Source organism: Odocoileus virginianus, chromosome 18 (assembly GCF_023699985.2).
Source record: "Odocoileus virginianus isolate 20LAN1187 ecotype Illinois chromosome 18, Ovbor_1.2, whole genome shotgun sequence".
NCBI classification, from domain to species: Eukaryota; Metazoa; Chordata; class Mammalia; order Artiodactyla; family Cervidae; genus Odocoileus; species Odocoileus virginianus.
The window spans coordinates 35,091,511-35,117,584 of record NC_069691.1 but is presented as its reverse complement, the minus strand read 5'-3'; the positions used below and the strand labels follow the sequence as shown (position 1 = coordinate 35,117,584).

The 26,074-nt window shown below is 47.5% G+C and overlaps 1 protein-coding gene and 1 long non-coding RNA gene across 6 annotated transcripts in view; one reads left to right on the top strand and one right to left on the bottom strand.

Annotated features, from left to right (window-relative positions):
* Nucleotides 1–270: 270 nt before the first annotated feature.
* Nucleotides 271–14,580, top strand: LOC110144201 (uncharacterized). Its single transcript, XR_002315828.2, has 4 exons — nt 271–709; nt 2,066–2,167; nt 10,321–13,672; nt 14,455–14,580. It is a non-coding gene; the product is annotated as an uncharacterized lncRNA (long non-coding RNA).
* Nucleotides 14,581–17,029: 2,449 nt separating this feature from the next.
* ADAMTSL1 (ADAMTS like 1) overlaps nt 17,030–26,074 on the bottom strand; it is a 1,044,920-nt gene continuing 1,035,875 nt past the window's right edge. For all 5 annotated transcript variants that reach the window (XM_070480552.1, XM_070480554.1, XM_070480555.1 and 2 more), the window contains 3 exons: nt 22,204–22,313; nt 21,203–21,423; nt 17,030–19,558 (listed from right to left, as the gene is read on the bottom strand). In XM_070480552.1, coding sequence (XP_070336653.1) covers nt 19,452–19,558; nt 21,203–21,423; nt 22,204–22,313 — 438 coding nt within the window. In that variant the 3' untranslated portion in view covers nt 17,030–19,451. The remainder of the gene's footprint in view (nt 19,559–21,202; nt 21,424–22,203; nt 22,314–26,074) is intronic.

The window sequence follows — 26,074 nt, the reverse complement described above, 5'->3', positions numbered from 1 at the left end:
AAGGGTTGGAAGTTCCTCTTTGGGGCCTAAGGTTTGATCCTAAGGTTAAATAATTTGGAGTTTTTTTTTTTTTTTAAGGAAGAATCAAGGAGGGACTTTGTTCAAGAGGGCTCAGGCCAGGATCAGATGGGTTCAAGGTCTGTGTGAGCCTCATGCAGGGGGATGCAGATTGACACTTGGGTTATCTGCCTCTCTTTTGAGTCTGTAGAACCTTAAAATATACTACATGGTATCAGAGAACTGGGGAACAGCATGGAGGGGAGAGGAAATTTCAGTTCAGTGCCTAGTTCATGGGCAAGAAGCCTGTATCTCTTATTCAGGTCTATCTTTCCATGGCTCTCACCTCCCTGGCCCAGACTTTCAGGTCCCCACTCATTGTCTTCTTACCGTGAGGTTAGTTTGCATCACTGGATTGGGATTTATGGCATTTAATCCTCTTGGTTGTATCAGGTGTGGATGACTGCCCTTACGGGATAAAGAAGCTCAGAGAGATGATGCACCTTGCCTAAGGCCATAGAGCTTGGAGCACCAAGGCCAAGACTGGAACCCAGGTCTTCTGTTTCAAGATCCAGGGCTCTTGACTCAACACCAGACACCTCCCATCTGCAGTGGCTCAGATCTCATGGCTCCATCAACCACATCAAATTGTACTATCTCTGTTTGAACTCCTTTCTGGAGGCCATTAAGCTAAAGGAGGCCACTTAGGAGGGTAGGTTTTATTATTTTTGTTTCATCATTTTTCACAGATCAAAGGAATATTGGCACTTGATTTGAAAAACCAAATGGTATTAAAATGCTTATAAAACGGCAGCAGTCTCTTAAGCAGCCACCCCTTAGTCTCTATTATAACTTCCCTAGAGAACAATTGTAAATAATTGGATTTGTTTCTACTAATATTTTCCCTCAAATTCCTTAATAATGTTGTTTTAGTTGCTAAGTTGCGTCTAACTCTCTTGTGACCCCATGGACTGTAGCCCGCCAGGCTCTTCTGTCCGTGGGATTTCCTAGACAAAAATATTGGAGTGGATTTCCATTTCCTTCTCTAGAGGATCTTCCCAACCCAGGAATTGAACTTGCATCTCCTTGGGAGACATATTCTTTACCATTGAGCCACCAGGGAAGTCCATAGTATATATACTAATATATTAGTATGAAAGTGAAAATCGCTCAGTGGTGTCTCTTTGTGACCCCATGGACTGTAGCCTGCCAGACTCCTCCGTCCATGGAATTCTCCAGGAAAGAATACTGGAGAGGGTAGCCATTCCCTTTTCCAGGGGATCTTCCCAACTCAGGGATCAAACCCGAGTCTCCTGCATTGCAGGTGGATTCTTCACCTTCTGAGCCACCAGGAAAGCCCCCCTATAATAGGGTGTGTGTGTGTGTGTGTGTGTGTGTGTGTATACTGGTGTCTGCTGACTCATTGATTTTAGACCTAGTCTGTTTTGGTAGATTAGGTATTTTAATCTTTTACATTTAATTCTTTAATTCTTTTAATTCCTTCGTTCCCCGTTCTTAATATAGTTATATGAGAGTATGTGGTAATGTCAAAACTAATAAGCTTTTCTGATGAGTAGGAAGGGAAGAAACTGAAGAAAGATTGATAGATCTGACTGTTTTAGGAGCCCTGAGTCCCCTTGGGGTGAGAAATTTCCTCTGAGCCCTTTGTTTGTGACATTTGGGATCATCTCCATGGTGACTCCAGGCCAGATGACTCACCCAGGGCATCTCTGCCTAATCTGTCTCTCTAGGACTTGAGGAATTGGCTCTCCCCTACTCTTAGTTCTTCTTATGACAGTAGTTAATACAAATAAATTCATAAAATACATAAAGAAGGACACAAGTGGCTTTTATGGGTGCTAGTGGAACACAATGGCTCAGAGCACATGAGGAGAGTCCAGCAGACCTGGGTTTGCATCTTGGTGCTTGTCACCCACTAGCTATGGGGCCTTGGTCAAATTCTTTACAATGTGGATAATACTGGTCTCATGGTTTTGTGGTTTGGATTGAATGATTGCGTATATATCAAGTACTTAGGCATGGCTTATCTTTAACTTATTAAATGTAGATGAGGATGACAACAATGGTGGTGATCATGATGATGAAGATTGCTGGATTCTGCCGCTGAAACTACCTGTGACTTTACTGGTCAGTGTTTACAAGTGTGCAGGTAAGGACAACTGCTCGTGTTTATTTACTTATTTTAAAAATATTCATTTATTTTTGGCTGCATTGGCTCTTCATTGCTGCACATGGGCTTTCTCCAGTTGCAGCGAGCAGGCTCCACCCTCTAGCTGTGGTGCTCGGGCTTCTCGTTGCCGCAGTTTCTCTCGTTGTGGGCGTGGGCTCTGGAGTGCGGGCCCAGTAGTTGTGGCTCACGGGTGGGCTCTGGAGTGCGGGCCCAGTAGTTGTGGCTCACGGGCTCAGTTGCTCTGCAGCATGTGGGATCTTCCCGGACCAGGGATAGAACCTCTGTCCTCTGCACTGGCAGGTGGATTCTTAACTATTGGACCGCCAGGAAAGTCCCACTGCTCATATTTTAAATTTTGTGTATTTTATACAGTTTTAAATACCTCCTTTTTTCTTATAGTTCATTTAGTTGTTCTGAGTTGGGTTTGATAACTGTGCTCCCTGGAAATGTCATTCGAGAACATTACTTGGGCCACAAGAAAGGAAAAAGGCAGTGATCTGAGCTGATGGGGCCTTGATTCCCTTCCCCTGCTCTCCCACGGCAGCTTCCTGTAGTCAGTTCTATGTATTGGGCTCCCCTATAAAGACTGTTGGAGAAAGATTCTTTTACAGTTATGAAAACCCATGCACATGTGTGCACACACTGCTCTAAGACCCCATAGCATCCTATTTAACAAAACTCTGATGATGGAAGACTTCAAACACGTTGTCTTGTCTAGAAGTACACACACATAATTTATTTCATGCCTTTCTCACTTGTGGGAATGAAGTGGGAGCTTAATCACCTACCACATTCCAGGGTTTCCAAGACTTTCAGCATGTTATAAAAGAAAAATTATTAGAGACCAGAAATCAGATGCAAACAGAAAAGAATGGCCAAGCAGGGAACCTGCTCCAGTGCAGAATCCAATATGCTCCGGGATAAGGCTCTGGAGAAGCAAACAGGTGGGGCTTTTAAGGTTTAAAGATGGGAAAGCTCTATTCTGCTTGAAGAAAGTGGGATCTCAGGGTGAGGCTGATGGGCTGGAGGTGGTGGGGTTAGCTGGTGTGGAGACTCTGGTGGAGTGAGTGTGGCCTGCTGGTTTGTGCTGTGGTGACCGGGGGCATCTACTGGGATGTGCCACTCCCACTGACGGTGTCTTCCTGCTTTGTACAGGGCAGCCTTGTGTCAGCAGCCTAGATAGCCAGGGCACCTCTCATTCCCTGGTTCACCTTACAATGAGGGCTGCCTGTGTGGTTAAAGACTCTGGCACATCACTTGTAGTTTTTGAAGGTCAGGAGCGCCCCCCCACCCCCCACCTTTCCAGTTGGCTTCCCAATTACGATCGAAACACAGCACCAAGGGTAGCTTGAAAAATCTCCAATATACTGCTTGTTGCATTTTCACAGGAGCCAATGTCTTTGAAGATGGGCCTCCCTTTTTAGGCCTTGGCTCCACGATCTTAGGCCAGGCAGTGACTAGAGGCTGGGGAAGGCAGGGCCCGTTGTCAGTCATTCTGTCAGCAGTTCCCACTTTTAGCACCATTTGTCACTCTGCTCTCTGGTACCTGCTATTTCAGATCCTGAGCTCCTGCCAGATTCTGCCTGTCAGACCCACTCCTTATCAGCCCCAGCATTCTTGTGGTATTTTTATTCTGGGCTTGTCTGCTCCACACTTGTCAGTCATTGTTCTACTGTCTCTCTCCTGTCTTCTTCCATTTTCTTGAAAACCCTCGTTCACTGATGATCCTCCTCCCATCTTCTTCACTATGGTGTTTTATAATTTCAGTATTGCTTTAAAGAGTTGAATGGTGTATATGAGGGGGCGGGCTGGAGATGAGCTCGAGTTGGCACCACTTGCCTGGGCAGAGAGCCCACTGAAGGTGGAGCAAGACTAATGGACTTTCTTGGGGTCTTCTCCACTGGAAAGCACACCCAGAGGGTGACTTTTCCCCCAGGAGGGACTGAAAGGCAAACGTGGATAAAATAAGTACCAGGTCAACTAGTGTTTGCAGTGAAGAGAGTCCTGGATCTTGGGCCACTACCTTCTAAACCCCAGGCTGTGGCTTTGGATAGCATTCTCCCACTCCATCCTCTGGCCTCAACTGCTGTCCTCCTCACCCCTTTCAGACGTCACCAGCGGTTTCATGGAGGAGGGTCTGGGGGCTCAGAGAGAGCCGTCTATTGAAGCAGGAACCACAGCCCAGTTCTGACACCAGGAGCATCAGTCCTGGCTGGGGCCTTGCTTGGGGGTGGCAAGGGAGCCAGTACTCCCTGCTGTGTCTCCAAATACCTTTTCATTTGTAGTCACACTGCCCTAAAAGTGTTTGCAGTAATGTACACAGTGCAGCTGTCCTCCCCACCCTCTTCCACACTTCTGCCTGTAACGTAGGAGGGAAGCAGATTGCTCAAAGGCGGCAGGATCAGCACAATGGATCCTTCCCAGAGGGGTGCTCTCTTTTGGGGATCTGGTCATTTAGGGCTTGAAGATGTACTGAGTAATCCAGGTTCTCCAAAAGGGCTTTTCAGCTGTGCAGCTGTTGTGAGGAGGTAGCTGGGCTGGCGGGGTGTGTACCTGTCCTAATGGAGGATTAAATGGCCCCCTGGCTTCTCAGACCTGCCAGGCCATCCCCCAGGCCCACATCTGGTCCTCAGGCCTTGAAGCGGAGGACAGAGGCCCTTCTGAGCATAAGCGCTGGGGGTGGAGGCCAGCAGAGGTGTTTTCTTTGGCCGGACCAGCTCAGAGTTTCCACATGGCTGGCTGAGCAGGTGCTGATCTCCTTCCCACTTTGAGGGTGCCCCGGGGGAGCCTAGGAGCCTGTGAACCTTTTAGAACATGTGCTCTGGATTCTGGAAAAGGCATCAGGGTAGTGCTAAGCTGGGCTTCTCTTTAAGTCGTACTTCTGGGCCACAGGTGCCTGGGTCCCTGCCTCTGGGTCCTCAGATGCTGATATGAGACGTACTGATGGCTTTTCCTTGTTAGGTCTTGAGGTGTGGCAGCAAACACAGCTTGATGCTAACTGAAAGGATTCAGGAACTTTCCACTCCTGTGGTTGAATCTAAAACACTGATTTTCTTGGGCTTTTACTGCCCAAACCAGACAACCTGCCTGTATACCTGTGACCTGCCTACCTCATCAGGACCAAGGTTGTTCTTTCAATGATGGGGTGAAGCTTGGTTTCTTCTATGTGACCCTAATGCATGCGTGTTACATGACTTCAGTCATGTCCAACTCTCTGCGACCCATGGACTGTAGCCCGCCAGGCCAGGCAAGAATATGGGAGTGGGTTGCCATGCACTCCTCCAGGGATCTTCCCGACTCGGGGATCGAACCAGAATCTCTTGTGTCTCCCACCTTAGCAGGCAGGTTCTTTACCACTAGTGCCACCTGGGAAGGCCATTTCATGTTATAGGAGCAGAAAATGAAGGAGCCTACAAACACCCTTTAAACAGGCAAGCAGCTACTTAAGGCAGACAAAATGCCTGTAAAATGACTGTAGTTTGACACATCTATGCCAGTGAATGACTTATAAATTAAGAAATGGAATTTTTTGGACAATAGGCTCTCTTGGGCTTAAAAAAACAACAAAACTTTTCACTTGAAAGTTTCTAAGCAGGGCACAATGCTTACTGTTGACTTGGAGGGACTCTTTTCTTGGCTAAGCATTATAACACCTCTTACGTTCAGAGGTCAATTATTTGGAAACTTCAGCTGTCCAAATCTGAGGCAAGACCTGGAAATAAGCATCTTGTAAGCTGCCAAAGTCATTGACATGCATTTCATGTGTGGAAACTCAGGTACTTCACACAGCGCTCACTCTCAGCATATTGGCCCCTCTCCTCCACTTTTTTTTTTAAACACAGAGATTTCCAATGAGCTTTTTTCCCTGTTTATTAGCCCACAGAAGAGTAAGAGAGACTGCTGCTAGTTTGACACATTTAGAACAGAAAGTACTGACAACTAATAGCTTGGCACTGGGATTAGAGGCCAAAAAAAAAAAAAAAGAATATTAAAAAATGCAGTATTCAAAAGCATGGCAGCTCATGAATCATCCCAGTATAATACACACACACACACACACGTATGTGCATACATATTTTATTGAGTCTGGAAAATATACCACAGTTTGTGCTATTAAGAAGAAAAAATCATACACATTTTAAAAGTCTGGGTAAATGCATCAACAGTGTTGGAAAAATAAATTCCCATTTGTTTCAGAATAATAAGGGAATGGGGATTTGAAGTATTTTAATATAAGGTTAACCTAGAGGTAATATGTATCAGCCCAGTGTCCTTTCTGTGGAATACCAGCCCTGGGATATGGTCTTCAAATATGTTCACTGGACATGTAGATCAGGGAGAGGCTGCCTGTTATATCCTCCTGTTGGAGATGCATGATGCATTTTGATCCTTTGAAGTCTTTGAGGAGCCCTATAGTAAAGGCACCTTGTTTAACTTTGTATATTCCAGGCCTTGAATTAGCATTCTTGTAATTCCAAGTACTCAAACTGAAAAAGAGTAGTTGTTGGTTCAGGTGGTTGAGCAGACCAGAGCTTTGTCTGTGGCCTTCAGGCGTAGCTGGATCCAGGGGCTTGGATGCTATGATAGGCTCTTCCTTTTCTCTGCATTGCCATCTCAGGCAGGCCCTTTCTAAATGGTAGTTTACAGCAATAGTTTTCAGCATCCTTTTAGCTGAAGTGCTTCTCCTTTCCAGTGGTTCCAGTAAACGTCCCTGAATTGAGTCTCTCTTACTTGACTTGAGTCTCATTGCTGATCCCTGAACTCATGGCCCTAGACAGGGAGATGGAAAATACTCATTCTCTGGGCCAGGGTCACCCAGGCACCCCTGGACTGAGCAGTGTATATACATGTGGGGTCAATCCCATGCAAACTACGTGAACTGTAGGAGGCTGGGGTGAGGGGGCTGCCCCAGAGAAAACTGGGACGTGGTTTCCAGGGAAGGAAGGGATGGATGCTGAGCAGGAAACAACAGTTTCCAACTCTAAAAGCAGAGTCCTTTTGTTGTGCAAGACTGATTGGCTCATAGATGGAGAAACACTGCCAAGAGATAATTGCACATTTTTTCCCAAAGAAGTTTAGAATGTAGTAAAACACACGCATGCAAACATGTGGTTGGACCTTTCTTTGATGATGCAGAAACCCAGTGGATTCTGCCGGTCCTCGGGGTCAGCTCTGAGTGCTGAAACATCCTACTCACCATCCACTGATGCTGTTTGGCTTCTTGATAAATGGGAGGTTATGGCACAGCCAAGTGCAAGGCCCAAGGAGCCTGGGAAAGTTCACGCATGGGACAGTGGATGCAAATGCGTATCTCCTGTGTCAATTTCCCACAGCACCAGCACACACCACATCACTTGATCCACATGCAACCCTTCTGTGTGTGTTATTCTCCTGTCCAGGCAGGGAGGTGAGGCTCAGAGAGGTAAAGCAACTTGGCGAGTTACTCACAGCCTTGCTCAGGACATTGGAGGAAATGACATTTGTAAAACAAATCTTGTGAACAGCAAAGATGTTTTTGAATGATGCCTTGGATTTGGAGGAAGGAGGATGCTAGCTAGCTGGAGACAGGAGACTCTGGAGGTTGAGAGAAAAGAACACAATTTGGAATGCTTTATGTAAAAAAAGTTTTTATTTGCCCACACTGTGTAGTGTGTGGGACCTTAGTTCCCTTACTGGGGATTGAATTCATGCTCCTCACATTGGAAGTGAGGAATCATGACCACTGGACTTCCAGGGAGGCCCCTGGAATGTTTTTAAGGGGCCATTCAGTTTGCAGGTGTGGCTTCTGAAATAATAAGGTTGAAAGAACTATGTCTGTGTGAGTGATTCTTCACTGTACCTAGTACTGAGTTAGCATTCAGACTTACGAATTACTCCTGGACACACACCACACACACACACACACACACACACACACAGATATAAAAATATTGATTAAGTTGCAATAGGGCTTCTTTCCATGATGCTCGCTTGCTTTACAAGTCAAATATATAAAAAGGAATGATTACATCCAGAGATAAATGTTGTTTGCAGAGATTTTTACATTTTAAGCTTTCGGTCTAAAATAATCACTTTAGACTCTAGAAAAAGATCCCTTGGGATTTTTCAAGGAAAAAGATATTTTCATCCTGTGATCTGCTAACATACAGTCCATCTACTGTGTTGGTCTTGTTATCAGCTCTCAGAGGGAGGCAGTGTCCTGGGCTCTGGTTATTGCTGTGTGTCCTGCCTCTGCTTTCCCGGCTGCCCCGGGCTCCATCGGACTTGAGGTTATGGCAGTGTTTGTGCAGCCCTTTTCCCAGACTCCTGGGTCAGCTACAGTTCTCACCACCCTCCTGCGGGGACCCATCCAGACAGCCTTTAGGCGTTCTCCAGTTTCTCAACGAGCTTGTGTCCAGTGAGTCCCTTGTCTGGTGGGTGGTTGCTCAGGAAGCTTGCCTTCTCCCTCCACACATCGCATCATATGTGCCTCTCGCTAGATACGCCTCCCTTTCCCCTCCGCCCCACAACCGCTGTCTTAGCCCTAGCACCAGGAGGGACAGGACGCACCATCTGTCACAGCGTTGGCCACACTTCTCTTCCTGCCATCTGTAAATACATGCGTATATAGATTTATTCATTCCTTCAGAAAATATTTATTAGATGCTTTGGGCTAATCAGTAAACAGAGCAGATGCAGATCCTACCCTTCGTGGGGCTTATTGTCTAGTCGGGGAGAGACAGACACTCAATAATAAATATACTGTACAACTAACATGGGCTTCCATGCTGGCTCACTGGTAAAGAATCTGCCAGCCGGTGTAGGTGATGTGGGTTTGACCTCCGGGTTGGGAAGGTTCCCTGGAGAAGAAAATGACAACCCACTCCAGAATTCTTGCCTGGGAAACCCCATGGACAGAGGAGCCTGGCAGGCTATAGTCCACCGGGGTTGCAAAAGAGTTGGACACGACTTAGTGACTGCTGCTGTGGCTACTGCTAAGTCACTTCAGTCGAGTCTGACTCTGTGCGACCCCGTCCCTGGGATTCTCCAGGCAAGAACACTGGAGTGCGTTGCCATTTCCTTCTCCAATGCATGAAAGTGAAAAGTGAAAGTGAAGTCGCTCAGTTGTGTCCGACTCTTCGCGACCCCATGGACTGCAGCCTACCAGGCTCCTCCGTCCATGGGATTTTCCAGGCGAGAGTACTGGAGTGGGGTGCCATTGCCTTCTCCAGACTTAGTGACTAAACGACAACAAATATATAAGGGTATCTAATTATGTATAATATATAATATAAATGCAATAATAAACATGATAAAAAGTATATGTATGGTAACTTAAAAGTTGATAAGAGCCATGGAAAAAGGCAAAAGTCATCAGGATTAAGAGGACCTGGGAGTTCTGGGAGGCCCAGGGTGTCTTGAAGGGAGTAGTCAGGGTGGGCCTCCCTGAGAAAGGGAGACTGGAGAGTCTCAAAGGAAGAGAGAAGGGTGTTTAGGAATAGCTAGAGCACAGGCCCTGACACGAGCATATTTCGGTCCAGGTGTGTCCAGGGAGTGGTCCTGAGGCCACTGCAGGCCAGTGCAGAGACCACTGCCAGGAATCGGCTTTTACTCCAGGGCGAGCCAGCGCTACACTTGCAACTGGGAAGTGCTGGATCAGGTTCCCATTACGGCTGTCACTCTGGTCGCCCTGTCGCATGCTTTGAGGGGGCAGCAGTGGGCCAGGGTAAAAGCAGGGCTTGGTAGGGGGCTTCTTACCTAGAGAAAGATGCCTGGCCGGTGGAGTTGGGGGCAGTGAGAAAAGTGGCCCATCCTGGCACATTCTGAAGGCAGACCAGACCACACGGAGTGGCTGGCTGAAGGTAGAGTGAGATGAAGAGGGAATCAAGCATGACTCCAGAACCTTCGGTCTGAGTGGCTGGAAGGATGGAGCTGCCATCCACTGAAGTTGAGGAGGGTTGGGCTGGGCCGTCTGAGTGCGGGACCATTGATCACGTGGCCAGCGGGGTGTAGTGGGGCCTTTGCGGCCAGGCGGGCCTGGCACTTGCACTCACCACTGTGGACCCAGTATGGCCCAGGGGTGACCCGAGCATCCTAGGGTTTTATAGAAATGTGTCCTCTTTCTTTTTCTCCTTTCTCCCCTACAACTTTAGGGAGATTGGGTTCTTTCCTGAAGTACAGAAGGAAAGATCTTCTGAGTTCCCAGGCACCAGGATTGGACAGGTAATTATAATTGTGTTGGGTGCTGTGAGGGAGGAGGAGGAGAATGGGGATCAGCTTGGAAGATGGTGATGGCTCCCTGGAGGTTGTGACTATCTTGATGATATGCAACTCCCCTCACCTTCCCACTTCGCTCCTCTGTCTCCCCTTCCCCAGCCTCTCCAGCCACAGTCACCCAGATCTTGTCTTTCAGGATTTCTTCATCGTTTTATAGGGTTACACAGTGTCATCTTCTCTTGGTTGTGGTCTTCTTTATTTTCACCCATCATCTTTTCAGTGAAACAAGAAGCATTTGTGGGCAGCTACTCTATTTAGAAGAGGGGGTATGATAAATAATCATCATTTTACTTTTTTCAGCCACTTGCAGGAGCCAAGTTCAAACTTGGCCCTGAAATAAGTGGGTGTGTGCGACGAGGGAAGAGAAGAGGGGCAGAGGGGGAAGAGATGCTTTGTGAACACAGGGTTTCCTACCTTTGGCCTTGACTTTGTATCTCTGTGGGCTGGTGAAGGACTGAGAGCCTCAGCTTTCTACCTTGGCTGCAAGGCAGTGGGGGAAAGTGCTGTGAAATTAGGAAATCTTTAAGAAGCAAACATCTTAAAGCCTCCATGTTTTCCCTGCCCTGGGTGCCAAGACAACTCACAAGTGAAGAGTAAGTGGTGGTGGCTGTGGTGGTTGGCATTCCATGGCTCATGGAAGGTGAAAAGGGGAAGGAAGGTGGAACATGGAGTCTGCAGGGAGCTGAGGTCAGTCATGCAGAGATGAGGCGGGGCTGTTACAGGGTACCTTGGGGCATTTCACCGAGTCTGTTCCTTATCCTGACAACAGTGGGAAGGTGTAGAAGGCTTTAGAACAGAGGACTGGTATAACCTTTTTGTCTTTTGAGATTTCTTGGTGAATGAATTTAAGCCATTTTGGCTGACCAGTACTTTCCAGGCTATCTTGGGAAAATAGGACCTCCATCAGGAGAGGCTGGAGGGCTTCCCTAGTGGTTCACTGGTAAAGAATCCACCTGCCAATGCAGGAGACACGGGTTCGATCCCTGATCTGGGAAGATCCCACATGCCATGGAGCAGCTAAGCCCATGCACCACAACTGTTGAGCCTGTGCTCTCGAGCCTGGGAGCTGCAACTACTGAGCCCACATGTCCTAGAGCCAGTTCTCAGCAAGTAGAGAATCCACTGCAATGATACGCTCGAGCACCGCAACTAGAGAAAAGCCCGTGAAGTAACAAAGACCCAGCTCAGCTAAAAATAAAATTATTTAAAGAAAAAAAAAAAAAAAGGCTGGAGCTCTGAGTTTCCACCTACACCGCCTCATTCCTTAAGGTGGTGTGTTTCAGTGGAAACAGTCTCACGCCAAATTCTGATATTAGGCTTGTGCGTTAGTCTCTCAGTTGTGTCTGACTCTGTGATCCCATGGCCTGTAGCCCGCCAGGCTCCTCTGTCCATGGAATTCCCCAGGCAAGAATGCTGGCGTGGGTAGCCACTTCCTTTTCCAGGGATCTTCCTAACCCAGGGGTCAAACCCTGATTGCAGGCGGATTCTTTACCATCTGAGCCACCAGGGAAGCCTATCAGGTACGAGCATAAAATGCCCACGAACTGGCCCAGTGCTCTGTGAACTTGAATAAGTCCTATTGTTCCAGCCCTAGTCACTCTGACAGTTATTCCAAGGTGGATGTTCTTATGGTAAGATCAGCCAAAAGCTTCTCCAGTTAGATCAAGCAAGAGTTGGCTGGGAGTTGGGGGGTAGACTTGGAGCTTCAGGCTGTTGGGTCTGCTGGATACCTAGACTGTTTGGACAAGGGCTGTGGTGCTTGTGTGCCCTTTCTGATCTGCCAACACAACTAATTTCACTGATGTGTAATTAATGAACCTTGTGTAATTAACAGACCCTCTGGTGCAGATTAAGTTAACAATATTTGAAATGCTTGCAGTGGTCACTTTTGGAGAGTAGATTTATGATTAGATAATTAAATATTAGCTAGCTGGCCCTAGGGTGTGATTTAAGTCTATTTCGCCCTCAGCCATCAGTTTACGTTGATGTGTTTGCAGGCAATATTACATTAGTTCTGGCTGCTATATGGGAAGTGAATTGGAGGAGACAGGACAGATTTAAGGAGTCCAGTTAGGTTACCTTTGCAAAAGCCCCAGTGGGAAAGAGTCAGGGATAAAAGAAGAAACTCATGCCTGCTGTCGAAAGAAGCAAATGAGGAAGAAAACTGGACTGGAGATTTCCCCAAACGTGGAGGAGCTGGACGCACTGGCGTCTGTGGTGGGGTGTATCTGCTTTCCTGGTTGGACTCTGAACTCCTTGGGGCTCACACAGGGAGAAGGCTTTCACCCCTGTGTTTTCAGGGCTCAGCCTGGGCCTGGCACAGAGCTGGTGCATAGCCAGAGTTGGTCAGACTCTGAAGGAAAGGAAAGGTATGTAACGGGAGAAGAGATGACGGAGAAGGAGATGAGATGAGAAGAGATGGAGGACTGCCTGGTGGGGGCTTGCAGAGTGAGGCCCACTAGGCCTGGATGGACAGGTCGATGGTTTTCCATCCTAGCGGGGCCCAGGAACTTCACGGTGCAGAAGGATCCAAGTCGAGGGGGTTTGTTCTCCCGTGGCGACCTTGACTGTTTTTGCTCCGATAGGGAGGGCCAGTGCAGGGGAAGAAAGGCAGCCCAGGAGTCCATGAACCTGGCACCTCTGTGTGTCTGCCACTGTGATGTGCTGAGCTCCGGCTGTGGGACCGGGCCACCTGCATGACTGATGACCAACTTCATCATCCTCCAACTGACCTCCGCTAAGTCATTTCCTGGCCCTTTCATTGTTATTTTACAAATGGTGGTGGGGATTGAGGGAAGAAAACCAAGCTCATGACTCACTTCGCCTCCCTGCCTTGACCATTCAAGCTTTCCTAGAGTTGCTCACCTGGCAACCAGTTCACAGCTTGTCTACTCTCCTTTGTGGGATTTGGAACAAGGTCACCCCTGGCCATCACAGAGGCCTGGAGGAAGGCTGTTTATGTCGTCTTGGAGAGGCGGGCAGGTTTCCCAGGCATGCTTTCTGGTCTGGATGCTGACCGCGTGATCTCTCTCAGGCCCTCCTAAACATTCTGCTTAAGCAAATATTATTTATGTTCAGCAGGAGAACCATTCCCCACTGTCTGCTTTCTCTTCACTCACATAAAAACTACACATTTAATTTCTGTTTATCCATATATAAACCACATCTGTAGGAGCAGCCTGGGAAATGGTCAGCTGAAGATGGATTTTGCCTTTGGAAAACGCAGAGGTGAGTGACATCTGTATATTGTGTTATCAGAAGCGTGACACACGTGGTTGATGGGGTCCAGGTGCTTCACGGAATCCATCTGATTGAAGCTGTAAACCTTTCGCCGATGGAGGAGGTGACGGCTCAGTTCTTCTTAGCAGAGGCTTGTTTGCAAATACCTGCCTTCCAGTTTTGGGGGTGGCAACAGTTGAAAGCCTTGGGGTGCTATGAGGAGGAAGCTAAGGTTTGGCTCATCAGCTCACACAAATGTGACCTGTGAAAGCATCTTCAGGTGCATAGGAGGGGTATGTGAGGGGCAGACAATAATTTTAGATTAACCTTAGAGGGTTGGTAGAACTCATTGGGTATTCAACTGTTCACTATTTATTTCAAGGCTTGCATCAACACTGATGTTTTCCTAATTGACAGTTTAGGACATGGATACGTAACCTACCCTGATTTCACTCACATTTAATGCATTCTGACTCTGAATCTTCAAGTCCTTAAATCACAGCTCATTCATTGAACAAAATGAGGGACACAGACAGAAAACATCAAGGGGGTGTCACCTTGTTTTGTTTCCTCATTTATTCTTCTGTGGGTTATTTTGCCAAACAGATCAAGCTTTTCATTGGGTTATTTCCCCAAAGCTTCATCCTTCTCTCTACCTCAATCTTCCCTTGCCCTTTGTAGATGAATTTGCCTATTTGGGGGAGTCTCACAAGTTATTGAGGTCTGTCTTGTCTCATTTTAGCTGAGAAGTATTAATAAAATTGGATTATTTCCTTTGATCTTATTTGTAGGATGAAGTGAGAGGATAATACCACACTGTTTATGGCCCTCAACTTGGTAAGTAAGATATCCTTAATTTTAGCTTTTACTTTAATTTGTATATTTGCTCATGAATGACTATCTCTCCATTTTTTTAAACTGAAGGAAATGGCAATTATGTGCACATTTGAGTATTTTGAATTGAGACTAGGTTGTCCGTTGGGATTATAAAATCATATCTGCCTTGGGAAGTTTTTCTGGGAGTTTGTCAGTATTTTGGTGAATCATTGAGTTTGCTACATGGAGGGATCGGTTTTCTTCCATGCTACAGAGCTTGGTTCCCTAATACCTCTCTTGTTTACACTATTGGCTGGTATTGAACTTTGAAGGAATGGCTGATGTCTTTCTCAGTTGAAAATGAAAACATAGGCGAGAGTCTTTGAAAACTGACAATGGGAAGTAATGTGAAATAAACCTTCTGCCAGCCCTGCCCTTCATCTCTGCATCTCTCTAAGGTAGCTTGGATGATGGTAATAGCAGTTAACATTCAATGAATGTGTCAGTGATAGGCTAGGCACGCTTCTGTTTCCTCAACAGGAATTAATCAGTTCCTTACAACAACCTGTCACGTGAGGTATCTTCTCTTTAAAGGTGAGGAAGCTGGGATGCAAGAGAGTTCTGATGATTGTTGATCATTCTGAACTCGATGGGTCCACAGATTTTCTCAGCTCATCCTGTCAAAGATGGACACTTCTGAGGCCAAGCAGGAGACCCTCATATGAGGAGTCACAATCCCAGGACTGGCCTGTGGTCAACATTCTAAACTCTTGCACTGTGGTTGGTGGCGTCTCGGTCAGGATCTCTTCTTTTCCCCCTGCTGAGCGTTGTGATTTCGGCTGGAAAATTTTCCATACATTCTGTCTGAGGCCTCCCCACTCTTTGAGCCATGCTTGGTTTTCTCTCTGGCGTCTCTCCTTCCCCCCACCCTCCATGGGGGTCTCTGGGGGACATTGTTTGGTTGCTGGTATGTGAGTATTTATTGCGCTAGCATTGGTCTTCTCTTTAAAGCGAAACCCACAACTCCTTAGAAAATAATTGGAATTTCAAGAAGAGCTTGCTGGCATACTTTTATGCTGCAGAACAGATTGTCACATGCTGGGTTGAGTGGCTGAAAGAGGCTGGAGCTGGGCTTGCAGGCTGGGGTCCCCTGGAGTGTCTCTCACAAAGGTCCCTGTGTGGGTGTCTTCTGGGCCTGGGGACACGCTGCCCTTTCACCAGAGCCTGTTTATAAAGGACTCTACAAGCAGGCTTTTGTTTTCTTTTGCACTTTCTCTAGTAGCTTTATTAAAATGCTTTAAAAAGAGGGGGAGCTCGGAGCCCTCGAATGCCAGAAGCATTGGTTTTAGAGGTTGCAAAAGCAACATCTCTATTAAAAGTCGCACCATTGGCTTCTGCCAACCTCCAAGCAGCAGGAGAGGATGATGCCCACACCAGGGTGGCCACACATGTTGGCTCTCTCACAGAGGAGCTGAGGCTGGCCTCCTAGGGAAGGACAGGGCTCTGGCTAAAAAGCCAAACTGCTCAGGTTTGAATCCTGGGTGACCTTGGGCTTCTCTGGGCCTCTGTCTCCCCATAAGTCAGTGGAGATAATCATAGGGTTCATGTGAGGATTGAAATGTGGTAATAATCTTTAGATGGAGCCCTGATGATGGTGTACCCCCAGGATTTCAGCATGTGGTCACTACACACTGTGCACGCCCCTGGGGGCGGGAAGCCTGACCAGGAGTGAGGCTCCTCCTGCACCCAAGTCTGTATACACCCCAGAGAGGCCTGCGCTTGCTCGTCTTCCTGAAGGTGCCGTGGCTCCCATCTTCCCTCTGCAGATATACCATGCTTTATTGTGCTTTGGTCTATTGTGGTTTGCAGATACTCTGTGTTTTAGAATTGAAGGTCTGTGGCAACCCCACCCTGAGCAGGCCTGTTGGCACCAGTTTTCAAACATTTGCTCACTTTGCGTCTTTGTGTCACATTTTGGTGATTCTCACCATGCTTCAGAATTTTCATCATTACTTGTCATGGTGCTCTGTGATCAGTGATCTTTGGTGCTACTATGACTTGCTGAAGGCTCACGTGATCTTTAGCATTTTCTAGCAAAAACGGATTTATCATTAAGGTGTGTACATTGTTTTTAAAGATATAATGCTATTATACACTTCATAGACTACATGATAGCATAAATATAACTTTTATATGCACTGGGAAACCAAATAATTCATGTGAATTCCTTTTTTTGTGATATTTGCTTTATTGCAGTGGTCTGGAACAAAATCCTAAATCTCTGAGGTATACCTATCCATAGGGCTATAAATGAGCTGATCGGGAAAGGCAGCACTTGTCTCAATTTGTGGATATTTAGCTCCTCTGGGTTCACTTACAGGACTGACTCTTCCAGGCATGGGCCCCCCAGCTTTCTAGGCAAAGCCCCAAACTGCGATTCTTCCATTTTTGCCAAACTCACATTAGTGGCTGGGAACCAGCCTCACCCCCTCCCCTCCTGCCCAAAACAAGATAGGAAGGCTGAACTTAATAGAGACTCAGACGACAAGATTTAAATAAATAAGCTGTATTATCTGTACAAAAAAAAAATATAAATACAGTTTTGTGTTTTAGAGGAGGAGGTGCCTCCTCCCACATTCTTCAGCAGCCCTAATAATCTCGTGGTGCTGCTGAGTCACGATTCACAGAACAAACAGTAAATGTACATTCATCTCATGGAAGGAGCACGCTGTTTCCCACCCCAAACCTCGGTCCTCTGGGCTCGCTCTGAAAGCCATCTTCACCTGCTACACCCTGACACGTGGACAAGCTTGAGGACCTCCGCTGTTCAGGAACTGTAAATATTGGCCACTGGGTTTCTAGAACTATTGAACTAGAAAGAACCAACCGCATTAGTACCAGTATGGAATCCGTCTTCCGCATTTTGTGCATGACTGTTGTGTCACAAACGAATCCCCTCTTATTGCCCCATCATCCCGTGCCGACTATTACAATGTATTCTGTACACAGTGGGTGGATCCAGAGTTAAACATCAGCTTCGTCTAAAAATAGGAACAATACAATAATCGCCACTGAGTTTACAGGAACACAACTGCAGGAAGTTAATAAAAAGTCCCCCAAATATTTTATTTTTTTTTTTCTGGAAGACAATGTACAATTATTAATATTGCACTTTTTTATACAAGAAATCCTAATAAATATTCACAAAAGATGTACAGACATAGAAAACATTCTCTTTTATTTTAAATAAAAATTACACTGATTTTTAGTAACATGATTTCTCAGAGCCCATTACTATGGTGAGGAAACCGCCTTAACTGTCCACAGCTCACCTGGGGCGGATACAAAGTGTAATGTCTTCCCCCCACCCCAACTTTTATTTCCAGGCTGGCTGGAAAACGCAGCCCTGATGTCAGTGGTGGCCCAGAGGTGAGTGGCATTTTGCGAGTCTGTATGTGGCGGGGGGCAGTCTGTGTGAGGGGTGAGTGACCCTGGCCACTCGGCTCTGCTCTAGCTGCTGCTAAATGGGGGCCATTGTGGTGGGGGCAGACACAATCACTCTCCCAAAACCACTCCGCTGAACGAGCAATTTGCCAAAATGTCCCAGATTTTCAGTTTTGCCACTGGACTTGCTCCAGCCTCTCTACCATAGCTGATGGCATGACTAGGTGTGTATGCTGCTTTGCCCACACTGAATTAGCAAAACCGAGGTATATTAATTCCGGTAGAGTATATCATATTTCACTGTATGGAGGGTATGGTTGAAAAGCCTTCAAGGACCTTCTGGGAAGCTTTAGTTACCCTTCGGCTTTGCTGCTGTGCCCCTGGCCCCAGCCACACCTGGTCAGCTCTGGAAGGAAGTGGTTGCTCTGATCTGATGGATGCTCTGACAAGTCGATTAATGGCTTGGTTTTTGACAAGCTGACCCTAGTCCCTGGCCCTTCAGTGAAGCATTAAAAACCTTATAGGTAGGAAACCCAGTCTATTCAGATCAAAACACCTTGGCCTGTGTCAGCAGTTCCGGGCTGGGGGACTCTTGATTTAGAAGAGACGTCAGGGATGGCATGACTGCAAGCTAGGCCCTGCTGTCTCACCAGCTCTGCCCTGGGGGTGTGGGCAGCAAGTTCACTGAGCTGCCTCAGGGACTCCTCTCCGCCCTTGGGAGGACATGGCTCCTGCATGCAGCCTGGGCCCAAGGGCAGAAGAGCTCTGAGCCCCAGGGCCTCCCCTGACCCCACAGAGGTCCACCAGGCATGTGGGCTTGGGGTTGGGGTTCAGAACCTCACCAGCTGCCTGCTCATTCCCTGCTGTCCCCTTCTCTCAGGAACACACACCACTTTCTTTGCGCTTCTGTCCCTGCCCTGCCTACTTCATTTTCTGCATCACCGTCCACTCCGGGTACTTGGATTGGCTTCCCTTTACCCCTGCAGTGTTTTGAGTTCTTGTTGCTCTGAACCCCCGCTCCCCCAGTGGAAGGGCTGAGTTCTGGGCTGGGTCCTTAGCATGGCTGATGTCCCCTCTCCCCGGTCTTGACCATCCCTGGCTAGGAGAGACTCCTTGGCTGTCCGGAGTCAATACCAATGCTTCACAAACTGTCAGGCACCTACCCTTCTGCCCCCCTCTCTCGTCTGCTGTTGGCTCTGGCTCGCTGCTGTCCCCGGGGGCTACGCTGGCCTCTTCCTGGGTCTCTCTGGGACCCAGGTTTGGGAGGGAGCCGGCTGGCCAGGGGGCTCTGCTGCCTCCTTCAGACCTCCGTCCTTGTCCTGTCCCCTCACTCTGTCCTCCAGCCAGCCCAGAGCAGACAGCTGGGGCCTCACATCTGGGGAGGGGGCAAGGAAGGAGGTCGAAGAGGGGTGTGTGTGGGGGGGGGGGAGGGGCAAATAAATAAATAACACGAAGAAAGCTTAAGTTCTGCCCGAGGTGGTTGCGTGAGTCCTCTGTGTGGCCGGGGTGGTCTCGCCCCGCCCTGCCTTCATGCTTTGCCACAGGTTCCACAGCAGCGAGACTTGAACTGGTTGAGCTGGCAGAGTTTCAGCTGTTTCACCTTCTCACAGTACCTGGTGGTGTCTCTGCATTCCGCTGGGAAAGGGGACAGAAAGGAGATGTGAAACGCACACTCAGTCACGGCCGTGGCCACCAGGCGCCTTCTGGGGTCCGACCCTTGTGCCGAAGGGCCACCGCTGGACTGGCCTTGCTCTGGCAGAGCTCGGCCACCTGCTCCCCAGGCAGCAGCTGGGCGTTGGATGCTGGGGCTCTGCGGCCTTTCTGACAGCTCCCTCCCTTCCTGAGGCTGGTCGGACTGCCTCACCTCCTAGGCACGCTGCCCTTTTCCCATGGCATTTGAGTACCTGGAGCTCCTCCTCCTTGAGATGGTTCCCAGGAGGACTAAGTTCTGCTCCACTTCGGGGCGGGGGGCAGGCAAGTGAGGCCTGCCTGTGGCGGCCTCCTCCCCTGAAATGTGAATCTTCCCTTCCCTGTGAAGCTTTGATTGCTGTGATCTCCCGCCAGCCTCTCGACTCTTCACCTACACTGTGGCGTCCTAGTTCAGTACCGACACAGGCTACATGGTTCTGCAATACTGACGTGGATTGGGGCTGTGCACATCGGTGGTTAACGCGCTAAGCCTGAACTATTTTCATGGAAAACAGTGGTCCCGAGTGTGGGAGCTGCAAAGATGGGTCAGCACCACACAGGAGGACATAGGTAATCCCTGCTCATGTAGAAGAAGCAATGGGACTGTCTGTCTAGAGGATATCTCTTCAGCAGGGGGAATCTGAGACTCGGTGAGGCCCTGACTGGGGAGAAACTGCACAGCAAGACTTAAAAATTTCCTATTCTTTGCCTCATGTTTTGTCTCTGTCCTTGGGAGGAAGCACCTCCAATGTATTTTGGGTCCAAAGGAAGAAAACATAGGTCCCCACCCAACTGGGATACAAATGTGGTGTTGGGCTGAGGAGGAGGCTCCAAACTTGAGGGAGGGAATGAGTATCAGACCCTGGGTGTGGCTCTTGCACAACCAGCTGGGTGTACACGGGGCGGGGAAGGGGGGCACGGGTCGGCAGGTCCTTGTTCTGTGGGAAGCAGAGCCGCGAGGGCTGCAGTGTCGGCTGAGCGGGAGGACCTCTGTTCACTGCTCGGGTATAAACAGTGCTTTCTCCCCAAGAGCCAGGGTTTAGTCGTCCTCTCTGAGTGTCTGTGTGTGCATTAGTCACTCAGTCGTGTCCGACTCTTTGTGACCCCGTGGACTGTAGCCTGCCAGGCCCCAGGCTCCTCTGTCCATGGAATTTGCCAGGCAACAATACTGGAGTGGGTTGTCATTCCCTTCTTCAGGGGATCTTTCTGACCCAGGGATGGAACCCAGGTCTCCCTCACTGCAGGCAGACTCTTGACCGTTTAAGCCACCGGGGGAGTACCCGCAGCCAAACTGCTGTAGGTAAGCTGGAGGCTGATTGCATCCAGCGCTTAGCCAAATGCACCTGGCCCTCTCAGGGGCCAGTATGGAGCCCTTGGCCACACCCAGCCATCCTCTGTGGCCTCGACACACATATCCACATCCTCGCACGCCTGCATGCACCCCTCTGAAAATACCGGACTCCAGCCCTGGCTCAGGATCCCTGGGAAGGTGGGGCTACTGCCCTGTGTTCAGGCTCGGTCCCTGGGGCTGCCCATTGCACCCGACGCCTGGCGGGGAGTTTGCAGATGGCTCTGGGGGTTGGAACCTACTGTTTTCACAGGGGGTGATGTTGCAGCGCTGCCAGTTGGCGGGCCGAGGTCCCCAGGAGCACAGGTGGTCGGGCACTGCCTTGTTGGTGCGGGTGTGCACACACTCCACGCGCCGGGACTGGAAACCGTAGCTGCCGCAGGTCGCCGTGCACAGGGTCCACAGGCTGACCCTCCAGTGTACGTTGCAGGCTTCTGACCAGCAGTTCTGGGTGCTCACAGGCCTGTGCCAGGGGAGTGGCAGGGTTAGGGGTCTGCACCTCTGGGGGCCGGATCAGGGGAGGCAGATGAGAACACACTGCTATAAACCCGAGACTGTCAGGCATCCATCAAGAACTTCCAGTGCTGCTAGCCCTGGGTTCTGATCTCTTTTTCTGAACGGCTGCAGGGTCTCAGAAGACCCCTTCCTCTAACTGGGCCTCCGTCTGCTCAGCCCTACAGTGTCTCTGTCACTGCAGGAATTGAGAATGAGCTTCACCAGACTGGGGGCCGGCAGAGCTGCACTCAGGGCCTGGGACCCTGGGGAGGGGGGTGATGAGCCCTCACCCCCAGGGAAGGAAGGAGGAGAGGGGCTGGGGGCTGGGTAGGAATGGTAGGCGGAGACCTGGAGACAAGGGTCTCAGTGTAACTTCTAAAGGGAAGCGGACAAGAGTGAGGCTGGTGGAACCCTTGAGGTCTGGTGTCCCCTTTGTGGACCTGATCTCCTGTCCACCCTGGGGCCAGAGCCAGTCTCTGTGCCAGCTATTCTCCTCAGAAGAGCAGCACCCTCTTGTGCTCTCATCTCTGAATGAGGAAAGCCCAGCCTGATCCATCCAGTAAGCATAAGGCCACCCCGAGCTGTCTACCTTTAGGAGTCCAATGGTCTGGAGAGGGTGGAGGTGAAAGGGGAGAGTGTCTGACCGCTGGGACCGTGGGAGGTTGGAGGAGACACGTTCACTCGCCGTCGTCTTTCCGCGCTGTTGACATAAGGGCTGGGGAAGGGGTGGTGCGTGGCTTTCCCTTACCTTGGAAGGGCGCTGCACTGCTCCGATGCTAAGGTGATGCCATCCAGCGTCTGGCAGAAGACTTGTCTGTGTTGCACTGCGAGGCGAGGCCCGATGCAAGGCCCATTGCACTGGGAAGCAGAGAAAGGTGACATAGATGTTAGCCAGTCATGGGACAGGCCGCCACGCCCAGGCCACGTGGGGCAGAAGATCCCCGTGCAGGGGCTTGTTCGAGGTCGTCCGGTCACTGATTTTGCCTCTCTTGAGGCCAGTTTAAAGGTTACCCATCACATTTCCTTTTCTTAGTGCCACAGTGGGATGGTTGGCTCTGCTGAATTCTGTGAGCATTCTCACATCGTTGTTGCTGTTTGGTTGCTAAGTCATGTCTGCCTCTCGTGCAACCCCGTGGACTGTAGCCCACCAAGATCCTCTGTCCATTGGATTTCCCAAGCCAGAATACTGGAGTGGGTTGCCATTTCCTTCTCCAGGGAATCTTCCCAACCTAGGGATTGAACCTTTGTCTCTTGCATTGGCAGATGGATTCTTTACCACTGAGCGATTGGCTAATGGTAGTGTGGAGGTGGTCAGAGATGTCAGCCGCCTCCCAGATGAACCATATGCAAGCTGGCTTGACACAATGTACTAGGGATGTCGTGGTAAACTTGAGAGCTGAAGACCTCTAAACAAGGCCCTCTTCCCTCCTTCAGTCCAGAGGGTAATCTGGTTTATTATTTTCTTGCTGAATTCATTAAAGTGATGATCATTTCTTTCCTTTCTCTGGTTTCATTTCCTCTAGGATAAACCAAAGGTGCCGGAGCAAAAGTAGACTTAAGTGTGTATAGTTAGTCCATGCTCATGGAGATGGTTAAGCTTTTCCCAGGGTTGGCAGAGCCAGCCTATCATGATAAATATTCCCATCAACAGTGATGTCTGTACAATGAGAAAGCAGCAGGCTCTTAACCAACATCTGCTATTTGAGTAGGCTAAGGGGACAGATACCCCCTTGGAGGTCATTTTAGAACAAAGGCTCTTAACTTGAAAGTATCTGGACTCCTAGGGATTCACAGGGGAGCTGTTAACCCTTAAAATTACAAGCGGAAATCCTGTTTTATTTTAAATTTTATTTTTTCTTTTTAGTCTTTGACCTCCTCACCCATTATTTCCACACTCCACCCCCTGCCTCTGGCAACCACCAATCTGTTCTTTGTATCTGTGAGCTTGCTTTTTTAAAAAACTATATTTCATATATGAGAGAGATCATATGGTATTTATCTTTCTGTGTATGTGTGTGTGTGCATGCATGCGCCATCATGCAATTCTTGTGACTCCATGGACTGTAGCCCACCAGGCTCCTCTGTCCATGGGATCTTCCAGGCAAGAATCCTGGAGTGGGTTGCCATTTCCTAATTTTTCTCTGTATGACTTATTTAACTTAGCATGCCCTTGAGGTCCATCCATATTGTCACAAATGACAAGATTTTAGTCTTTTTTATAGCTGAATAAAATTCCATTGTGTGTGTATGTGTATATATATATATATAATAAAGATGATGTGTGTATACATACATACACACACATATATACACACACACACTACACATATATATACATATACATATGTTGTCTTTATCCATTCAGCCAACAATGGACACTTAGGTGGTTTCTATATGTTGGCTATTGTAAATTATGCTGCAGTAAAATATGAAGGTGCAGATACATTTTCAACTTAGCATTTTCATTTTCTTTAGGTAAATACCCAGGAGTGGAATTGCTGAATCATAGGGTAGTTTTAATTTTTTGAGGAATCTTCATATTGTTTTTCATAGTGGCTGCCCCAATTTACATTCTTACCAACAGTGTGGGAAGCCTCCTTTTTTTCCACATCCTCACCAACACTTTTTACTTCTTGGCTTTTCAATAATAACCATTTTGACAGGTATGAAGCTATATCTCAATGTGTTTCTGATTAGTATTTCTCTGATAATTGATGTTGAGCACCTTTTAATGTACCTTTTGGCCATGTGTATGTCTTTGAAAAAATGTATATTCAAATCTGCTTATTTAAAACTGATTTTTTTTTTTTGCTGTGGAATTATATCAGTTCTTTATCTATTTTGGATATTAAACCCTACTGGATATATGATGTGCAACTCTTTTCTCATTTAGTAGGTTATCTTTTCATTTCATTGATATTTTCTTTCCTGTGCAGAAACTTTAAGTATGATGTAGTTTTACTTTTGCTTTCGTTACTTTTGATTTTAGTGTCAGATTTTAAAAAAATCAACACCAACACTGATGTCAAGAAGCATACCACCTATGTTTTCTTCTAGGAACTTTATGGTTTCAGGCCTTACATTCAAGTCTTTACTCCATTTTTAGTTAATTTTTGTATATGGTGTAAGGTAGTGGTCCAATTTTCCAAACTACATTTATTTAAGAGGCTGTCCTTTCCCCATTGTATGTTCTTGGCTCCATTGTTGTAAATTAATTGATCATATATTTGTGGAACTATTTCTGATTGCTTTGCCTTCATTTTACTTAGATCCCGTGGGTTTCCTGAGCCTGGATGTCTGTTTCTTTCCCCAGGTTTAGAAATTTTTCAGTATTATATCTTAAAACAGGATTTCTGCTCCTTTTTTTCTGGGACCTATATAATACAAGCCCTTTAGCTTAACTTTCTTTCCTGCTCTGATTGGATGAGTTCTTCTGCCCTGACTTCACATTTACTGATCCTTTGCTTCATCTAGTCTGTTGTTGAACACCTCTAATATAATTTTTAGTTAATGTGTTCTTCAGCTCTGTGACTTCTATTTGGTACCTTCTTATATTTTCTATCATTTGGTTGAATTTCTCATTCTGTTCACACATCTTTTTATTCACCCATGCTGAATTTCTAAAAGCTCTCAGGTGATGCCAATATCATTGGTCCATGAACCTCATGTTAAACAGTAACAAGGTTTACGGCATTACAAAGAATAGGGAACTGCTTGATCTCAAGATCTTTTTAGTATTTTTGCATTGGTAATATTGTTTGGATTGGCTTCAAACCATAGAGTCCCACCAAACCTCCATATTCCCCTCCTGTAAGAATGAAAATGGTGAGTTTCTGACAAGAAAATTCTTTGGAAATAGTGTCATGCAAAGATCTATTCCTTCATTTTCCTATCTCTTTGAAGTCTGTGAAAACCATGCTGGTTTTAGTCGAAGTGGAGCTAAGACCACCTTCTCAGTTCTAACAACCTGGCTTCATGTATAATTCAACTTTACTCTTTTTATCCAACAAATTTATGAGGCACCTGTCGTGGATAGGGAATGTGTTCCATAAAAGCATGTGTGAAGGAATGATGGCAAAAACAGCCCTGGAATGTTTACAGGAGAATTATATGAGAGGTAGAATTATAAATGTGGCTGTAAAACATGTGCCACATCATGAGAAATACTGTATGCTGTCTGAGGAGTTTGGATTTTCTTATGAATGCTACTTTGTTGGGGTGGGGGAGGGGAGGCACCTAAAATGGTTTTTAAGTGGGAGTGTCATGATCAGAGTTACATCTTTAAAAAGACTATTCTGTCAGCAGTATAGTAATTGAGTTGAAAAGTCTGGAGAATGAAATCTAGGCAACAAATTGTGCTGACCAAAATGAGGGCAATGGAAATGGAGAGGTGATTCTACAGAAGTATTATTCGCTTGGCTTCCGTGGTGCCTTGACTGTCAGTAACAGACAGGGAGCCAGCTGAGCCTCAGGTTTAAGGACTGAGCAACTAGATAAGAATTTGAAGATGTTTCGTATGAGATGTTGGTGACATATGCAAATATGTATGTTCATTAAGCAGGTGGGTATATAGATCTGTGACTTAAAAGTTGAGCTGTACTGAGCACTATCCATTTGAA